This window comes from Thamnophis elegans, chromosome 4, assembly GCF_009769535.1.
Source record: "Thamnophis elegans isolate rThaEle1 chromosome 4, rThaEle1.pri, whole genome shotgun sequence".
In the NCBI taxonomy this organism is placed as follows: domain Eukaryota; kingdom Metazoa; phylum Chordata; class Lepidosauria; order Squamata; family Colubridae; genus Thamnophis; species Thamnophis elegans.
Window position 1 is genome coordinate 89,761,174 of NC_045544.1, and position 20,768 is coordinate 89,781,941.

A 20,768-nucleotide genomic window follows, 5' to 3' on the forward strand; every position below is an offset into this window, starting at 1 on the left:
TTTCAGGCTGATGTTCCCACCAGTTTGTTGCTGTTTTAATATTATAATTTTTGCACAAATTCCAATGGATCATTTGTGCTACTGAATTGTGCCGCAATTTATAATCAGTCTGCGCGATTTTTTTACAGCAGCTGAGTATGTGATCAACAGTTTCGTCAGCTTCTTTGCAAAGTCTGCATTTGGCATCATCAGAGGATTTTTCGATTTTGGCCTTAATGGCATTTGCGGATAGCTTGTTCTTGCGCAGCCAGGATTAGTGACTCTGTTTCTTTCTTTAATGTACCTGTTTTTAACCATAACCAAGTTTGTTCACTGTCCACTTTATCTTTTATTTTTTCCAGAAATTGACCATGCAGTGCTTTGTTCTGCCAACTCTCCATTCTTGATTTTATCACATCTTTTCTATATTCTTGTTTTGTCTGTTGGGCCTTCAGTAGATTTTTGTTCTTTACTTCGATTAATAGATGTTCTTGACTTTCTTTTAAATAATCAGCCAGTCCATGTTTTTCTTCTTCAATTGTTTGCTTCACTTGTAATAATCCTCTGCCACCTGATTTTCGGGGCAGGTACAGTCTATCAGTATCACCACGTGGATGTAAACTGTAGTGCATTGTCATTAGTTTCCTGGTTTTTTGGTCCAAAAGGTCCAAATCAGCTTGTGTCCAGTTAACTATGCCAGCTGTGTATCTTATAACTGGTATTGCCCAGGTATTTATGGCTTTGATTGTATTTCCACCATTCAATTTAGATTTCAAAATTTTCCTAACTCTGTTGGTGTACTCTCGTCTGACAATAGTTTTTACTTCTCCATGCTTGATGTTATCCAACTGCAGAATGCCTAAGTATTTGTAGGCTTCATTTTCTTTGCATTTAATTAGTTGGCCATTGGGCATTTCAACTCCTTCAGATGCAGTGATTTTGCCCCTTTTTATGGAATACAGTGGCGCATTTTTCCATGCCAAACTGCATTGAAATATCGGTGCTGAATACTCGGACTGTATTTGTCAATGATTGGATTTCTATTTCTGACTTTCCATAGAGTTTCAAATCATCCATATATAGTAAATGCGAAATTTTTTCAGCTTTTTTGGCTGTTTGGTAGCCTAATTTCATTTTTTTAAAGATTACTGATAGTGGGATCATTGCGATGATGAAGAGAAGAGGTGAAAGTGAATCACCCTGGAAAATTCCTCGCTTGATATTAACCATTCCGTAGCTCTCATTCCCTACTGCCAACTCAGTTCTCCATTGTTTCATTGCCTTTTCAGTAAAGGATGTAATATTTTTGCTAATGCCAGTTGTTTCTAAGCATTTTATGATCCAACTATGTGGCAGTGAGTCAAATGCCTTTTTGTAATCAATCCAGACCATATTCAAGTTCGTTTTTCTGTTCTTACAATTTTCTAATATCATTTTATCAATTAGAAGCTGATCTTTTGTGCCCCTGCTCCTTCTTTTGTTGCCTTTTTGCTCTACTGGCAAGATGTTGTTTGTTTCCAAATAATCCATCATGTTATCTGCAATAATGCCTGTGAGTAATTTGAAGGTTGTTGGCAAGCATGTTATTGGTCTATAGTTTTCAGGTGTTGTTCCTTTAGTTGGATCTTTCTGAATCAAGTATGTTTTTCCAGTTGTCAACCATTCATCAATTTGGCCCTTTTGTAAAATTTCATTCAGTTGCCTGGCCAATATTGCATGTAAACTGGTCAGATATTTGAGCCAGAAACCATGTAATTGGTCCTTTCCAGGTGATGTCCAATTCTTTACCTTTTTAACTCGATTTTTGATCATCTCAGTTGTTATTTCTAATACTTGCATTTGTTTGTTGCCAATGCTTTTCTCAAAGTCATGTATCCACTTTGCTTCCTTGTTGTAGTCCTTTGCATTTTCCCACAATTCTTTCCAGAATTCAACTGTGGCCTGCTTTTCTGGTTTTTCACTTTTGGTGTCACCATTCACATTAAGACTTTGAAAAAACGCCGTTGGTCTGATCGAAATTGCTGATTTTGTTTATATTGGATGATTCGTGCCTCATATCTTTCAATTTTTCTAGCTGTTGCTGTTATCTGCTGTTTTACAATCTCTACAGCTTCATTGATGTTTCTTGTATCCAATCTATATCTCCTGATTAGCCGATCTATGATTTTGTTGTTTTTAAGTCGTTGCTCATGCATGTTCTTTAAGTTACTAGCATCTGCCCTTAATTTTTTGATTTTTTGTTCTAAACGGATTTTCCACTTTGGCTTTGGTGCTTTTCTGTTGTGTGACTAGGTATTTTAATTTTAATGCCTAGTTCATTAGTGACTATTACAGCTGCGCTGTACATTAACTGGTTTGTTTCCAAGATGGATCCCGGTTCAATTGTTGAAAACACTGCATTAACCATTTTCATGATAGGGGGCAAAATTTTCTTAGGCACAGTTTTTAGTGATGGTAAACGTTGCCTTTCCTCATTAAGCAGAAAATGTTCCATGATCTTATCCTTCAATTCTTTTTGTTTTTGAGTTAGTTCATCAGTTGGTTCAATGATAACTGGTTCTAGTGGTGGTGATGTTATTTCCTCCCCGAGAGCTTCTTCTGGGAGTTCTACTATAGTGTCTTTAGTTGTGTCTTGAATATCAGTTATTTCCGCTTGTGATATTGTTTTTTGGGTTTTGCAGTTTGCCTGAATTTCCTCATGTTCAACTTCACTAAACACTTTATTCCGTATAATAAATCGCCTTTGATCTGCTAGTCGTTGTTCACTAACATTTGAATCTGGATATTGTTGTTTCCATAATTCATACATTCGCTTTAAATATCCTCTTTTTTCTGGCTCTGAGTTGTAGTAACAGGCCATTATGGCACGGTTTTCATCTGCACTATATTTTTGTCGTTTTGTTGGCTGGTCCACTTGTAGCCCACTTGTCGACGGATGTCCAGGGACCCCAACATCCGCCGCGGCCCTTGTTAACCCGCGCGACGACCGATGCGGTATGGAATTCTTATTCATTTTTTTCACCATATTTTATGGGTTGGCGGGGGTATTTTTTACGGGACCAGATGCCAACCTGATCCCAACCTTCCTCCTTTCTCATCCGGGCTTGGGACCGGCAACGGCAGAGTTATTATTATTATTATTATTATTATTATTATTTAGTAGTAGTAGTAGTAGTAGTAGTAGTATTTATTTTATTCAATAAACATGGAACTCAGTCAAGTGAACATTTAAAGATATGTCACAAATACCATTGTCTGGTGCTAATGGTCGATATGAGTTGCTGCAAGTGTCCGAGTTATAAACCAGTACCTTCTTAAAATATATGATATTCCTAATAGTGCAGTTTTTTTGCAGTTCCGCTGGTGTTGTTGCAGGAAGCTGCAATTTCCTTATGTGTTTTGTAAAATTCTTGACATGGTACCAAGTGCCTCAATAACAATGGATATCAATGTTGTTGTTTGTTGTTATTATTATTCATTGCACAGTCAGCCAGATGTTCAGACTGGGTTTGGCATGTCTGTTTGAATTCTGAAGTTCCTCAGAGCAATTTAGCTTCATTTTCTATGATTTTTTTTCTGTTTTATGGCCCCATCAATTCTTGCTTGCGATAAATGGTATTTACTGTAGATCTCTCCAATGCACCATTGTTGCTAGTTTGTTATGTTGTTGTTTGTAGTCAGTCCATGCTATCTTCTACAGCAGTTAACTCGTTGCCCACTGTTTTTTTCAGATCCTTTGAAGAAGCGGCATTTGTTCGCCTCCGCTTGCAGTTGTTCATCTCCTAACATTATTATTATTTTCTGCATTATGCAATTTTTTTAAATAATAGCTGTTATTAACTTGAAAAGCGTTCATCTCATAGCAAAAAATAAAATAACAACTTAAACATTTCCCTGAAATCCTGCTGACAAAAGTTTCTTTTTGGTTCATTCTCGTTCAATAATGATATTTCCCATGACTTTTCATACAAGGCAGCTCCATTGAATATGGAATTATTATCTAAGGGCCTTTATATGTTAATATTAAAGGTGCAGGGATTTTAAAATGGACCTTCTCGAGAAAAAAAATATACCTGGACAACTGGAACCAATATAATGCACATTGTTCCCAATGATTTGTTACAACTTCCAGCCTAAATGATATGCACTTAATTACTGATGATCCAAACTCACCTTTTGAATAGATGGTAAAAAAGTTTCCTCTTTCTAAGTAGAATAACTTTTTTAATTCAATATTTCCTTTCCATTTTTCCAATTTATGCTTTTCATTTAAGGTATTGTAAGGAGAGAAAGTACATTGTCTGTGCTGTGCCTTTGGTTGTAATATATAATAATGATAACTTTTCCTATTTAAAAGGCAGCATGTCCTCATTTTAAAATATGCTTTCTCTGATTCCACTGCAAAGTTGGTTAGATTTCATCACATAATAGTGATACCACTCTCTTGCATAATCTGTACAGTTTGCACAAATAATTCTCTCTTCTACAGCTTTATGAGGCAATAATTTTTCCCCTCATTTATCTACTCAGGAACTGGATTATACCTCATAAAATATCGTGATGAACGTATTATAATTTAATTCTATAGCATGTTGAACTTTTTTTTTCAAAATGTTGCTAGTTCTGCTAATGGTGCTTGGCAAACCCTGGCCAACCAATTACTTATTGTTAAATATGCTATACGCTCCCAGACTAGACATCTTGAGTCTCTTTATTTTGCAGCCTTTGTATGTTGCTGAAGCCCAAGAGCAATCCTATGTAATGACGGGACTGGAGCCATACAGAACATACTCTTTTACCATTACTCTCCTGCAATCGAATTGGATGTGTCGATAGTAAGCCAGGAATGGGACAAACTTTAGCTGCTGGTAAGGGAAAAGATAAAGTGTCTATGGTAAAGCTAGTTTATAATTTCTAAAGAGGATACTAGGGATAGTCAGAGATGCTGTGTTATTCTTTTTATTATGTGACTGATAATTGCAAGTTTAAAAATATAAAATTTTGTTTTTTTTCATTCAGTTCCATCTGATTCTTGGGAGACTACCTGGATAATAAATGCCTTGTGGTTTTCTTGACAAAGTTTTTTTCAGAAGTGGTTTGCTCAGTGGTGGGTTTCAAAAAAATTTGGAACGTCTTCTGTAGGTGTGGCCTGCTTTGTGGGAGTGGCTTGCTGGCCTTGTGACCAGGTGGGAATGGCTTGCCAGCCATGTGACCAGGTGGGAATGGCTTGCCAGCCATGTGACCAGGTGGGAGTGGCTTGGCAGTGATGTGACTGGATGGGAGTGGCTTAGCAGTCATGTGACTGGGTGGGAGTGGCCAAGACGAATTCTTTGCCCCAATGGATGATCTACAAAAAGAGATAAAAAGGAAATTTATTATTTTGTGTACTTACTACTTAAATAAGATTAAAATAAGTACACAAAACAATAAAAGAACTACTTACAGAAGGAAGATGACTGACCTTGCCAGTCTTCAATATCACTGACACCAATGAATGACCTGCACAAAGAAGAGACACGGAAATGAACTCTTTCTTTGCATGCACTGCATTAGGATGAAACCACCACACAAAATAATAGAAAAGGAAGATGACTGTCCTTTTGTGTGTTGCAGTCACCCTCTGACCACCTTGCTCCAATGAATAGCCTGCACAAAGAGATACAGAAAGGAAAACTTTAATTGCTTGCACTGCTATATTAAGGATGAAACAAGCACACAAAGCAATAAAACACCTACTTACATAGGAAAGATGACTGTCCTATCGGTCATATTCTGTTGCCTCTTCATCCTGTTAAATAATACTAACTGCAGAAGAAATAAAACAATATTGGACTCAATTGTGGTTGTACTACACTACACTACAGGTAACAGAAGGGACCTCTGTTTTCACCCAACAATGTACAGTCTTTTCAGGAAGGATGTCCCCCAACAAACAGGAAAGATAGTTTTTCAAGAAGTTAGATCAAGAATGAATGTCATAGGTAGATTCACAGAGCAACACAGATTTATTTTTCTGAAATTTATCCCTCAGTTCAAAAAACAGGAATATGAATTAGGTTCAGTACTTAGGACAGCCCAAGTAGGTATTCAAGAGTTAGTGGTGTCATGGTTAGAAGCAATGGTAAAGCAAGATATGGATTTAAAACCAGTAATATTTGGTTGGGCATTTCAAAGGTAATACAATACATATTTAATTGTACACATGTTAGCAGCTGCTGTCATGATAAATCACAGATTATGTTTGACACCCATGAGCTATAGTAACTATGATTGTGACAATGACTACTTTCAAATATGAATGCAACTTTGTACATCATAATCTTATAGCATTAAATTTATTTTTTTACTTTATATCCTTTTCTATGGTAAGAGAAGATTATCTCTGTCATAGCGCATAAGTAATACACTTTTTATTTGGAGATTGCCATTTAGTTCTTCCTTTCAAGTTAATAATTATACATAGAAAATTAGCATCTCAAAGAAAAAGCAAGTTTTCTTTTTCATATGAGAGTTTGTGGGAGTTTGCTAAGTAAAGCACAATACTGAAATACTGTAGTCGGCAAACAGTTTTGCTACTCATGGTCCATCTCTCAGTTTTAATTGAGGAAGTAGGAAGCTACAATTCATATCATTTTTGAATCCAACTGTCACTTTTTCAGTGTCAACTGTTTTTGAATTTTTTGCTGCTGAGTAGCTTAAACAGTAATTAATGCAATTTATATAGGATCTTTATTAAAGTAGAAGTTTTCCTTACCAGTTTGTCATTTTTAAAATCTGAATTGTTCATTGAAGCCTGACAGCCTATTGACTTCTTCAAAAATTAATTTCTTTCAACCAACAAATGGACATCTTAACTTTAATTAAGATGCACAAGAAAAAAGGCAATTAACAAGTATATAAAAACCCTTCCTACCCCCTCTGGATGGTATGTGTCTTTTCAATATTGGGTCCTCTACAAGATGCCTGTGAGTCTGAGTATTCTAAGACTTCTTGTCCACATCTCTAAATAGAGAGCTCTGATTTTGTTCCTGAGATCTCTTGAGTCATTCTCCCACTCAGGAATCATAGCCCCAAGTGATCCTACCACCACTGGGATCACTTTGGCCATATCCGCTCTAGTTTTCCTTCAGGCCCTGGTAATTCTGCAACTTCTCATACTCCTTCCTGATTTTGCTGTCCCTTGGCACCACTACATCTATTATCACTTGTCTACTACCATGATGTCAACTTGAATGGCTAATATCTGCCTGACCATGTAGCCCACAAACTAAGACAAATAACATCAGAGATAACCATCTTGCATTTTCCAAACACTTCCTTCACAATCAACACAGGTGATTGTGCTATTGTTCCCATTCTCTTAGTAGGAAAAGTACAAAATTGAATTGTAGAAAAACAGAATTTGATGTTTTATTCAGCAGAACCATTGGGAGTCATAATATCTCTTCATACAGAATTCAGGCTCTGGACATACTAGCAGGTAATATTATCATATGCATTTAATCTATTTTTCATTCTTACATATTTTCTTCTTGGCCATCTGTTTTTAAATTGAAAATATTGGAAGAAAATTACACTATTGTAATTTCTGACACATGAAAGCAAATTCATAAAAAGTGATAGGCAATAGCCATGAAACCTGAGTAATTGTTTTTCAATGAAAAATCACCAAATATCACTATTAAAATCAGGTCTGAAGTTCATGCAATCTTCCTACTGCTTGTGCTGCCAGGTGAGAACAGCTGGTGGCTGTGGGAAGATAACCATTTAGTTATTGTCTCTTGCTCATGTGTCAAAATAAAGTGAATATTTAGACATGCAGGGGGCTGACAGGTCCATCTGTGTAGGTATTACCACAAAAAAAGAAAAAAAAAAACCAAACCTAGATAGCAATATTGCCACAACCAAGCTAGGAAAGAGCTTGTGTGATGTTTGTGAATATTTCTGTCTTTCCTTGGTTTGCATTGTCATGAAGACTAGGATCAGCATGAGAATATGCTATTAATATTTTAGAGAACTTATTTCTAATATTCATAAAATAATACAATATGCAAAATCATTTGCATACAGTGTGCAAGAATACAAAAAGAAATTCTGATACCTGAATTACAAGCAAATGTCCAAATTCCCACTGGCTGCTTAACAATCTGTTCATCTTCGTGTATTTGTTTCTTCTAGGTATGCATCATTTCTAGTGAAGCTATGCAGTAGCACTCATAAGCGACCATTAATTTAAAATATTGTAAAAACTTTAAATGGCCTGTATCTAATAGACTTCCTTTATGTGAACCTGAAATAAACAATGTTATTGATTAGATAGTCTAGCACTGCAATTCTGAATCGATGAACTAAACATTTAGGGGGTCATTCAATTGAATGATATTATAGCAGGGGAGGGAGAACCAAGACACACCTCAGTGCGACTATCAACTCATGATGATTATGTCTATCCTTTGAAATAGTACAGATTATATTTTATGGAAACGATCGTGGCTAATTCTAGTCTAATCATGGCAAGCAATAAGATTACACAAAGAAAAATAACATCCTGGCAAGGTAGTTACAGTTTAGTAAATTAGACAGGAAACTACTGAATCTGCTCTTTTCGTAAACCAAATTGGCTTTAAAAAAATAAAATACATAACAAGCTATGCATATCAAACTGATGCATAGATGTTTACATTAATTGTATTTTGCAATTCCACATTCTTACCATATAGACCTTAAGCTATATTGGATACATAGCACTCAGGGGTCATAACATCCTTGTTATGACCCATAACAAGTTCCAGATAATATTACAGTATCTGTTAATTAATGGAGAATGCTTAAAAGCTGTTGGTCAAAAACAATTATATATAATCTCCAGTAAACCATTCTATTCTAGATGCAGCCAGGAGAGAGTAAGAAGAGCCAAGGTGGCGCAGTGGTTAAATGCAGCACTGCAAGCTACTGCTAGATCAGCAGTTCAGTGGTTCAAATCCCACCGCTCAGGTTGACTCAGCCTTCCATCCTTCCGAGGTGGGTAAAATGAGGGACCCAGATTGTTGGGGGCCAATATGCTGACTCTCTGTAAAAACGGCTTAGAGAGGGCTGAAAGCCCTATGAAGCGGTATATAAGTCTACTGCTATGGCTATTGCTATTGCTATGGCTAATGGCCAGGTTTTTTCAAACTTCGTTGTAGTCAATCATGACAGGTAGTGGAGTAGTTTCATAGATTAAAAATGTTTAATTTAATCCACCCGATCACTTCCTATCATTTAAAATTTATATCCAGGGAGTCTTGTCTCTCAGGTTGTCTATTCAAATTTTATTTTAATGTCTTTATTTCAATTACTTCTTTGTCATCTTGTTTAAAATCGGGGGAATTTAGAAAGAAATACTTTGAATATCATATACTTTGGAAAAGTATATGGCCACTAATCAAAACCATGTGCTTTTCTTGTCTTATAAGGCTGTATACTCTAAGCATAATACTCTATCACAGTCTTTAAAATCACCCATAATTAATTAACTAGTAATTAGTGGAACATTAGATTTCGCTTTTTTCTGTAAAGAGTAAAATAGGCAGGCTGCTTATCTCTGGTTTGAAAATGCACAATGCTTTCATTCAAGTACATAAAAATCTGTCATTGTGAATGGGACCAAGGAGATTAAACAAGTAGTCTTAATATGTTAATTTATTATTTTAATTACAGCAATTTTGTATATAGTCGTTAGTGTACACTAATATTTTTTCACCTTTTATTCATAATGCATACACCAATCATCTCATCCTTTCTTGGCAATTGCTGGGGGAGGGTGCTTTTTATTGTTCCAGCTTTCATAGCACACTGTTTGTTCTTAGTTGTGAAATCATTTTGTTCACTTCTGCCTTGAATAATCCCTCATTAAGCCAATCATTTTGAGTCCTGTGCTAAAAAGTGAAAAACTGGCAAGTAAGTGCAGCGTTCCAAATTGCATACAGGTATATATGTATAAATATTAGCATATGCCCAGACATGGACATATACATATGTGGTGCTATGTTCTTTTCTCTTTAAGCAGTCACAGAACACAATAAAATGCCTTTTAAGGATGTGTCTTTTAATTAGTCCCTCTTCTTTGAATTTAATTTCAATTGTGGTTCATCTATTGGCATGACATCTACACTCGTGAAGGTGATGATAAGACCTAGACAGCAGAGGTGATAAGAAGAAGAGAGTAAATGAAGAATTGAAGCTTCTTTAGGAAGCTTCTATTTTACCAAAGTAAAATAAAAAATTGGCTTCATTTTTGATGAAAACCCACAAGCAGCATTGGAAATTGTGTGACAATTTTGCTTGGTTAATCATCCCATTATTAATTTCAAGACTATAGGCACTATGTTACAATTAGAGACATGAAGCATAATCTGAGAAATATAGATATGACAGATTGCTTAAATAACTTGTGAGATAAACTGTATCTGCTCAGTATTTGTCTTGCCAGAAATTCTCTGGCTACAGATTGGGTGCTCTTTCTCTACCACTGTAAGAGCCAAAACTTATTTATTTGTTCTCCCCAAAGGACATATTCACTCCTTAGGAATTGTGCAAATTATTCTGTTGTCAGTATGTCAAATTTGCATGGTCTTTAGGCTGAGTTTAAGTTGTATTTCTCTTGATTAAAAGCTTTTGGTTCAAAGCAATACTTTTTAATTGCCTAATGATATAAGTCACTTCTTAGGAAAGAGCCATGCATTTAGGAGTTCATTTGCAATATAACTGAAAAATTCATTGCATGGCAGTAAAACAATTTACTGTTAATTACAAGGAGAAGAATTTGCTGTACCATGCTCACAGATTGCCATGAATCATGCAGCACTCCTAGAGATTTATAACAGATGTGTAAGTGGGATGAATTAGCAGGGTTTAATAACAGAGACACAAAATCATGCAGACTTCAAGGAGCTTTAATTGATATACTAGAATGTGACGGGCATGAAATCACTCAGCCATTCAACAGCACTGTAACATATGGTCAGCTCAATATGCTGCATCTTAAATCGGTTGGTGAGTTGTTGGTTTGTCCCATATGGTGGAAGCAATATATTTTTAAGGACTTTTTTATATAAAAAGACACCATCACATTTACTTTTTTAATAAAAAAATGATTTCAATATGCTCATAATAAGGTGAACTCTTAAAACTTGTTGTGTATGTTTTAAGGGCATACTATATACTGTAAACAGATTTTCTGAAAGAGTTGATTAAAAGGTTGAAGTTTTCAATGGAAACATGTAGTTTTAATCATTCTATTTATTATTATACCGAACATATATATCTTACTAGACCCCAGTTCCTTGCCAGAATTTTATCCAAAGTAACCTGGGCCTTCTCTACCTAGAAGAAGTTGTATCATGAAGGAGTTCCAGAGAGAAGAAGTAACAAGGAACACATACTTACCAGAGGTGGTATTCTGACCAGTTCTGGATAACTGGTAGCAGAAATTTTAAGTAGTTCAGTAGATAAGTACCACCTCTGTCTGGCCCCTCCCCCATCTATTCTCTGCTTCCTGAATCCCAGCTGATCAGGAGGAAATGGGGATTTTACAGTAACCTTCCCCTGGAGTGGGGTGGAAATTGAGATTTTACACTATCTTTCCCCTGCCATGCCCACCAAGCCATGCCCACAGAACCGGGTAGTAAAAAAAATTGAATCCCACCACTGATACTTTCCATGGTAGGAATCTCATTTTACCATCTACATCAGTCTTTCTTCAAATTCGGTAATTTTAAAATGTCTGGGATTTCAACTCCCAGAACTCTCCAGGCTGGATGGAAAGTTCTGGGAGTTTGAAGTCCGTACATCTTAAAGTTGCTGAGGTTTAGAAAGACTGATCTAGATGTCTAAGCACAGCTGCAAACATTTGACTTACTAGAGACTACCATATACAGCTGCCTTTCACTCCTATGACATTTTTATGATTGCTTATTGTTGGGTTTCAGCATTTATGTTAGCATTTTATTATGGTCTTTCAATTTATTTTGGTTTTTCTTTTTAATATTCTTCATTGTTTTAAATCATTCCATTAAATTTAAATATACTATTAGACTGTTGTATCTTGAATAGGGTACAACCACAGTTTCAGATTAAGGGAAGAGGTTTCTTTTCAAGTGAAATCTGTTAAATCTGGGTCCTTTAAATTGATGGTTTCCTGAAATGCACAGAGGACTCCATTGCTGACTAACGTTTCCTTGTCTGAAGTGCTGAACCCAATCTATACAGTCAGGCCTAATGATCAACCTCGCTAGGTTAATGTGAAGTCAGCTGGGATGATGGAGACCTTACATTGCTGAAAACATTCCTGGGATATAACAATAGTCAAGTCTCTCAAGTGAATGAGTGATCTTCCACTCTCTGGGCAAGCCTCCAATTACACATTTGCTTACAAAGTGAAATTGTGCATGAGACACAAATGCTGTTTTTTAAAATGGATAACCCTACATGTCACTATTCAAAAGGTTGAAATTATAATGAGCAGTTGGCAAAGCATAAATGAGACTGTATCTTCATGAATGTTACTCACGATTCTACTAGAAATGTAGCTATTTAGAAATTTGATGAAAGGGGAAATCTTAAGAAGCATATTTTTTGAGATAAAGCCAAGAGCACTAAGTGCTACCTGTATAATATTTCACTGAGGGGATTCCTTTTAGTATAAATGCATGAAAGAAAAGTAGACCAGTAAAGGTTTAGTAACTGTAATACAGATGCATTTTATTAGCTTTAAAACCTGACATGCTATAGGAAAGCTTTAGCAGCTGCATTGGTAAACCTGACAGATTTGCGAAAGAATTCACTATCCTTAGAAGCACGGTTGCCAGAATTTAATGTCAACAATTAAAATTTATTTTGATCCTCACCTAGTGTTTATTACTGTTTGTATACACAACAGACCTTACTAATACAGTGATGCACTATTAGATGGAATTACCATCTGTTCACAGTGAAATGTTGGCATCTGTCTTAGTTTCTAAAGCTAAAATGATATTGGTTCAAACAAAGCAAAGTTAACTGCTCTTTACTTATCAACAATTATATTTTTCTTTCATGCATGCAGATATAATGTGCTCACACAGAGACTTGCACACAAACATATTCATAGAAGACTTTATCTTTTTTTAATAGTAAGCTATAAAATTATATCTGTACTTGATGTATTGTTAATAGGGAACTGTATGGATTGTCTGTTCTTTTGATTTTTGAGGGGATTTTCTTGTAATTCTAGACAGTGTAATAAGTTTTTAACGTTTGAATGCTTTAGTTGGTATTTTATATATTTTACTGAAGAAATTTTAGAAACCTGATATACTTAAAATATGCAAAATACAATTCAGTCTTTTAAAACAAAGAATGCTTTTATAGATGTATTTTAAAAGACCAGAATAAATTTACAATAAATAAATAAAATGATAATTCCAACAGGTATTAGTCATAACTTTAGGAAGCATATATTGTGGCTGCTAGATTCTATTATATATTGTATAAACGGTGATATGGAGATATATGCTATTTATTATCTAAAGGTCCCCCCCTTCACACACATATGTGATTTGTTGATGTGTAAATTTCAGAAGAATTCTTCATGTTAGAGCACAAACATTGTGAATCATCAAAATATGGTGTTTACAATTATAATCTTCAACTAAAGGTGTTGCATTCTGAAATATTAATTTTCTATTTCATATATTATGAAATGATACTACTATTTAATATAGCAATGCTACTATTTAATATATGTACCATAGTGAACTAACTGTAACTAGTACATTTATTTTTGCTGGAGTAGACTTGAAAATGATTAAAAAATCAATATTTTCCTGTCAAGGAAGTAAATGTTACAATGCATTTAAATAATTAAGTGCTCAAGTGCCATAAAAGCTTCAAATTTGGATAGGAAAGATGCTATAATTACAGTATAAGCCTCTCCAATTTATTATTAGAATATATTTATGGAAGATTTGCCGTTTGTTCTAAAGATGGCTATGTGTATTCATTTTAGGCAATAATAAATTTTACAGCTTCTGTTTTTAGTAGTTAAAAGCTGAATTGGGATATTAAATCGTGGCAGTTACATCCAAAGTGCTGACATAGCTGAATAACTCTAAAGGTGAAATTTCAATTGTAAAGCCCATGTTTTCTTTCGAAACCTGTGCAGTAATGCTGCATTTCATTAATGCTCAGTGCTACTTATGTGGGAAGGCTTGTAATCTCATATGCCAGAACTTCAAATTTCAACACAGTAAATTTTGACCAAAGCAGTATGTTACTAATTAGATTATGAAGTCATAAATGATATCTGAACAAGAATTTATAATGCATAGCTTGGCTAGTAATTTTTTGACTCCCATCTTTTCCTTTATCTTAAAGTAACCTTTCTTCACCCTGCATAAAAAGCAATAGCAGTACATTAGATGTTCATATAAAAATGCAAAAAATATGTTTATAGTTTTATATATCAAACACTTTAAAGATGCATTATTAATTTATTATGAACAAAGATCTTGCTGTTAACTCTTAGCACAATGCCCTGAATGAATTTACAGGATTCATATTTTACTTCATATTTTCTAAATGAATTATGTGCTGTATGATAACAGAAGTATCTGACTTTGATATATGTGGCATAGTTTAAGACTCCTCATGCAGAAAACACGACTGCAGAGTAAATTTACAAAGTAATACTTGCTTGGAATTCACAATGGAACAACGTATTTTATATCTGCAAGGAGCATAATACTTTCGATAGGTAAAGTGCTATTGTATGTTGCAATTAACCACCTAATTGTCAGCATAATGTGCCACACCCTTTGAAGAAAGCTTCAATCTGTTTGTAAGTCTTGAAAGGCGATTGCATAAAGAATGTGACTAACAACAAGTATGTTTATATAACATGTAAAAAAAGTCTGCCAAAATAGGAAAATACTTTGTTCTTTTATCAAACTCATACTGCACACGCTTTCCAGACAATTAACAGACAAAGCACATTAATAAAATATTCCATACATAGCACAATTTTTTAAATAACATGCATATATGCATGTACATGCAAAAGTATTATGTGGTATGCAGACAAATGGTCTTTGCCAGACCAGTTGCCATCAGAGTACCATGTGAAAAGTTATCCATCGGATCTGAGGTTAGATTTTCAATTTCCCACATTAGTGTTTATTCATCATCATGACTGCAGATAATGGGATGTGCCTTTTATGGAGATGAAGATCTGTGCAAGTCTTATAGAACTTTTCATTTTAGCCAAGTTATATGTGCATGCCTATCTGAAAGATTGACAAATGCTAGGTATTCATAGTATTTTGCATATATAAAGGATTCTTATGGTGAAGTTTCTATCTTCAGAATTCATGTATATTTGCTCAATTGCTTTGTATTACTATTATTCAATTTAAGATAGCACTATTGTGTTCTAACAAAGGAATAAACAAAATCAATGTCAAGTCAATAAACATCTCATATTTGCGAGTCTTTTCTGCCAATATCATTGTATATTCTGATTCAAAGGAATTATTTGAATTTGTACCATAATGTTTGCATTGTTTTTATGATATTAATGTGAAAATACTCTGCAAATAGTAAAAGAAAACGCTAGGAGTGCTGGTCAGTCAAACAAGGAATTGGCAGATCATATTTTTTCATTTCTAACAATTTAAATATTATTATGTACAGTGGTATGATTGTATAAAAATCTAAGGGAGTTTGCAAGCTATATTATGAATAGTTACTTTGGTTACACTTTTTATTAAAGATTTATAAATATAAGAAACAAAGCATTAAACTTTTTTGTTCTTTCTTTCTTTCTTTCTTTCTTTCTTTCTTTCGAAATAGCTCCAGTTCTGCTAATAGCACCCAACACTGAAGGAATAAACAGTTCTGTAATAAAGATAACTTGGTATGAGCCTGAAGAACTTAATGGACCTCCTCCAATTTATCAGCTGGAAAGAATAGATATATCTTTAGCAACATCAGATGTAAATGTAAAAAAAGGCATTCGTTTTCCAGGAAATGGGTATTACAAGTTTCCAAATTCTATTTTGCCTGCAGACACCTATTTTACAGGTAAGGAAATTTCATTCATTCATTCATTCATTCATTCATTCATTCATTCATTCATTCATGCTATCTAGCTATCTAGCTATCTAGCTATCTAGTTATCTAGCTATTTTTATAGACACCCATCTCAGTCAATGACTTTGGGCAGGATATAATTCAAAACTATATTATAATCAAACTATTAAAACATTTTTTTTAAATAAAAACTATAAAAACATCCAAATAAATAAATATATATAGCAGCCCAGATACTTGGCCAGTTATCAATACAGCCAGGAATTGACACATTCAAGTGCCTCAAGATCAGGAACATAGCCAGGTTTTTAGGTTTACAAAAGGCTTACAGGATTGGGACCATTATACTCTCCAAAGAGGATATTCCCTAATTCCCAGCCACTGTGGAAAAAGCCCATTTTCTAGACCCTGCCAGCTGAACACTCTTTGACTGATGAGATCTACAGCATGTCCATTCTACTATATCTGGTTGGACAGGTAGAGACTCTTTGAAAAAGGGGATCCCTCAGGTGCCCTGGCCCCAAGCCATAGTCTACACTATGTTTACTTCAAAACACTTTAGAGTACATTCTGATGGACATTTTCTTTGGATGGATTTCCTCTGGATTTGCTATTTTACTTTTCAGAGTTTTGCTACATAAATCAATATTGTTCTTAAAAGGCCACTCTTCAGAATTTTTTTTCATGTATCTTAATTTGTAGTGTGAGAAAATATGGCATTATTTATTTACCAAAAAAGCAAGTATTCTTCATCAGGTGACCTTTAATTGCATATTATATTTTTGTAAGTTTACACTGCAGCTCAGTTGGAAAGGGATTTGGGGAATTTTTGCACATCAGTGTTCAGGGACACACTTGTTTCTACTTCTGTCCCTGCAGGCAACTCTCAAGTCAATATTTATTCTTTTGCCAGAATACTGGAAATCTACTTAGCCTGGCACAAATTTCTCTTTTTTTCTACATGTTGATTGTATTTCATGGATCATAGGAATTATATAATGCCTATCTTTTAATTGGATTTGAGAGGGTTGCATGCTGATTTCAACAGCTTTGAAATGTATACTTTACATACTTAAAGGATCTTACCACATGCTGATGTTTCAGTGTCATTCCTTAGGGAGTTCAGTATTAGATTATATGAAATATTACATGAAGATTCTATTAAACCCTTTCCCATTCTGTCAGAAAAAGGATGTCTCAACTGGGCTAAGTATAGAAACACATTTAAGTGGCCATCCTATCCTCTCTTATCTGAAACTAAGTCCCACAGAACAGAACATGAATCAACATGCAAATGATTGAACAATTCATTTCTGAAAGTCTTTCTTTTTAATCAAAAGTCATCTTTCTAAAAGCAAAAGTGTATTTCATGATTCTCTGCACATCACATTTGCTAACTAGTAAACACATCCTCATCTCAGCCATACCTCCAAACCAACCTACGTCCTCTTGTTATTAAACCTGATAAAGTTAAATTTCAGAGTTATTTTGGTCTGCAGTGTTCTTTGTTAATGAGGAACTCAAAATTGTATTCTTTGAGTCAAAGCTTTTCTACTTATTTATAAGAGCACCATACTCTTTCAATTGCCATTATTATGAAGTTGAGAATCACACATATAATCCCCCCCTCATGTTATGCAATGCCTAAGAACCACAAGTACAATTGATTAGTATTTTGAGGTAAAATTTATGCATCCTTAGGTTCTTTCATGTTCTTACTTCCTTATTACAAGATGATATAGTTACTCAAATGCTCTATAATTAGAGAAGTCTATAATAGCCCGCCCTGCCTTGACTGCAAACATCTATCTTATTTCCAGCAATTTCATTAAAGAATGTTGTCTTTTTATGTTATAAGAACTTTATTTGAACCTTGGACAAAACCTAGCCAAAGAACACCACACATCAATGTAATAAACCAATATATGGCAGACCTTAGGAATACATTATGAAAATTAATAGAACCAAAATGGTTTTTTATGAAGGAAATGTTGGATTTAGCCTGCGAAGGACCGGGTGATTAAGAGCTCAGAAAATAAATAGTAATTGCTTAGAGTTATTTCCAGTTCAATAGAAGGTTGCTTAATATATTGTCCCCATTAATAGGCAGGTATATGGGTTGTGGTATGATCACTGCAGACCAAGCTCCCATTGTTGCAGAGTATTCTGAGCCATGCTTGGTTTTCCTTTCATTTATTCCTGTTGACAGTGGATATGTCCCACTATGAACTATTAACTGGCCTCAGTAAAGGAAGAATTTAACTGTCCTTTCATTTTTTTTCTCTTAGAACTTCTTTTGCTAGCATTGTGGTCTTGCACTTAAATGATTTCACAGTTCTCCTTCTTGACAAGACATTTTCTTTCTTCCTTCTTCCTAATCCCAAGAAGCCTAAATAAAGGGTGAGATACTTTAAAAAAAGTGATCCAGCACAACAAAGTGATTTCAGCTTCTTTTGTGAACAAAACATCTTAAAACATTTTCTAATGTGCACCAACAGGGATTTATGCTACCAATGCACTGCACTAACCCTGACAGACAGTGTAAGTGTATAGTTTTTGTAAGATGTAGGCAGTTCAATCTGCATCAAACTTTGGTTTTTACTTCTCTTTTCTTTTCATGGAGAAATACAGATTTATTTAGGTCTTTGAGGAAGATCCCCAAATCTGTATGAATGATTATATTTGGCAAATGTATGGTACTTCTGTTATTGTGGATGTCCCACTTGTCTGGAATGGTAGGGTCTCCTCCTTTGATCATGTGTTGGACTAGAAGACCTCCAAGTTTCCCTCCAATTCTGTTATTCTGTTCTGTATCTATTTAATACTGAACAATTTAAAAACATTCAGTATCAAATAATTTAATATAGGTAGTCCTTGATGACTATGTTAATTGGAACTGGAAGTTCCATCACTAAGCAATTAGGTAATAAACTGTGACCTCAAGTGACTACATTGACTTACAGTTACAACAGTTCCAGTGCCAGTTGTTAAGGTCAATGTCACTTGATCTCTTCTTGTTTTATTTTTTAGGAAGAGAAACTCATTCTGTCTCCATCTTTTCATTATGGAAATTTAAAGAGAGTGATGTCAGGTTGAATTAAGCAACTATAGTAAAACATTAGTAAATGAAAAAATAGAATTGAAGCAGCATGGTAAATATTTATATACTGTGTACTTAAACTTTCAGCTCACTTAGAAAAGAGCGTATAACATTCTTATAGTCTGTAAGGTATAATCTACACTTCCCTATAAACAGATTGAACAGAATTGAATGGAATTTTATTAGAAAATATTTCAACTATAGTGCCCATTTTTAAACCGATTACAAGTTTTCTTTTATTTTTTTATTGACTTTTTTTTCCTGCCTTGTGGCTTTTAAGACAGCGTGATGGTACTAACAAGTAGTTATTGAACAAACAAGTATGAAAGACATTCATTGATTCTAATTGTCTGTCATGATATCATGAGGAAGGCATTTCTATGAATATTATCAGGGAATGTTTCATCCCACAATTGATCTTTTAGAAAGTTCAAATTAATATCTTGTCTAACGATGATGAGCCTTATCAATTGAGTGATTGCCAACATTAAAAAAGGAGGGAGGAGAGGATTAAAATGTGTTGTCCCTATTAGATTTAAGTACTTATGGCCCCAAATCAATCAGATCATAAACTGAGTAATGTTATTTCTGCCAAACAATCAGTCAGGATTTATAATATAGCTTTATCTGCTGAAAAATAATAGTATCATAAAATTTATAAAATCTAGCACTAATGTGTTGCATACTGTCTATGGTATACTTTTTCTCACAATCTTTCACTCTTGGACATGATAAGTAAACTTATAAGAACAATATTAATAAAATATAGGTCCCATCAAAACTTGAATCTACATTTTTATTAATATTTTTCTTATTTTATCTTACTTACTTACCAATCATGGTGTATATCTAATACACTAAATGCTGTATTCTGTTTCAAGAGGCCCCATAGAAATGGCTTTATTGGGATAGCAGAATAGTAGATATAAAAATATGCTTAGTTTGACTTACTCAACAATTCAGATGAAAATATTCAAACGATGTGATTGAGCTGCTTAGAGCCATAGTTAGGGATAAATGTATTTTATTGTGTTTATTATCATCTGGATCTCATTTGTGAAGGATGTAGAATTAGAGGATAGCAGTGGAAATAACAGGAGCAGGAAGAATACCTTGCTCCAGAAAAGGTCGAAACAACTGATTATATGTAGCCTTAAAAAAGGGAAACTGACAGAGCATGATTACATTCTTCTAATATAATATCCTTAATATTAACAAATGAATTGCCACCTTACACTTAGATGCAAATAATTATTAAAAATATAACTATTAGCATAACTATATTCAGAAAAGCTACTATTAGCATAAAAATAGAAAAATATAAGAAGACTTATAGGCAATATAATTCAAACAGCAGGAATCTAACACACACACACGTATATTATATTTAGTGTCTTCCATGCATTTGAAGTAGAGAGCAATAATGTTCACATTTAATTTACAATGAAGTATGTATATGGAGATTCTCAGTCATCCAGGTCATAGTTGTCCCAAGAATTCTTCTTCAAAAGGCCTTTCTTGGTTTTCTTTGAAGACATTTTGCTTGTCATCTTAGAAGCTTCTTCAACTCTGACTGGATGGT

The 20,768-nt window shown here is 34.4% G+C and overlaps 1 protein-coding gene across 1 annotated transcript in view; it reads left to right on the forward strand.

Moving 5' to 3' along the window:
- The window catches only part of USH2A (usherin), a 517,131-nt gene that overhangs the window by 137,896 nt on the left and 358,467 nt on the right, over positions 1-20,768 (forward strand). The window contains 3 exon segments of the mRNA XM_032216063.1: positions 4,702-4,788; positions 4,790-4,847; positions 15,847-16,077. Coding sequence (XP_032071954.1) covers positions 4,702-4,788; positions 4,790-4,847; positions 15,847-16,077 — 376 coding nt within the window.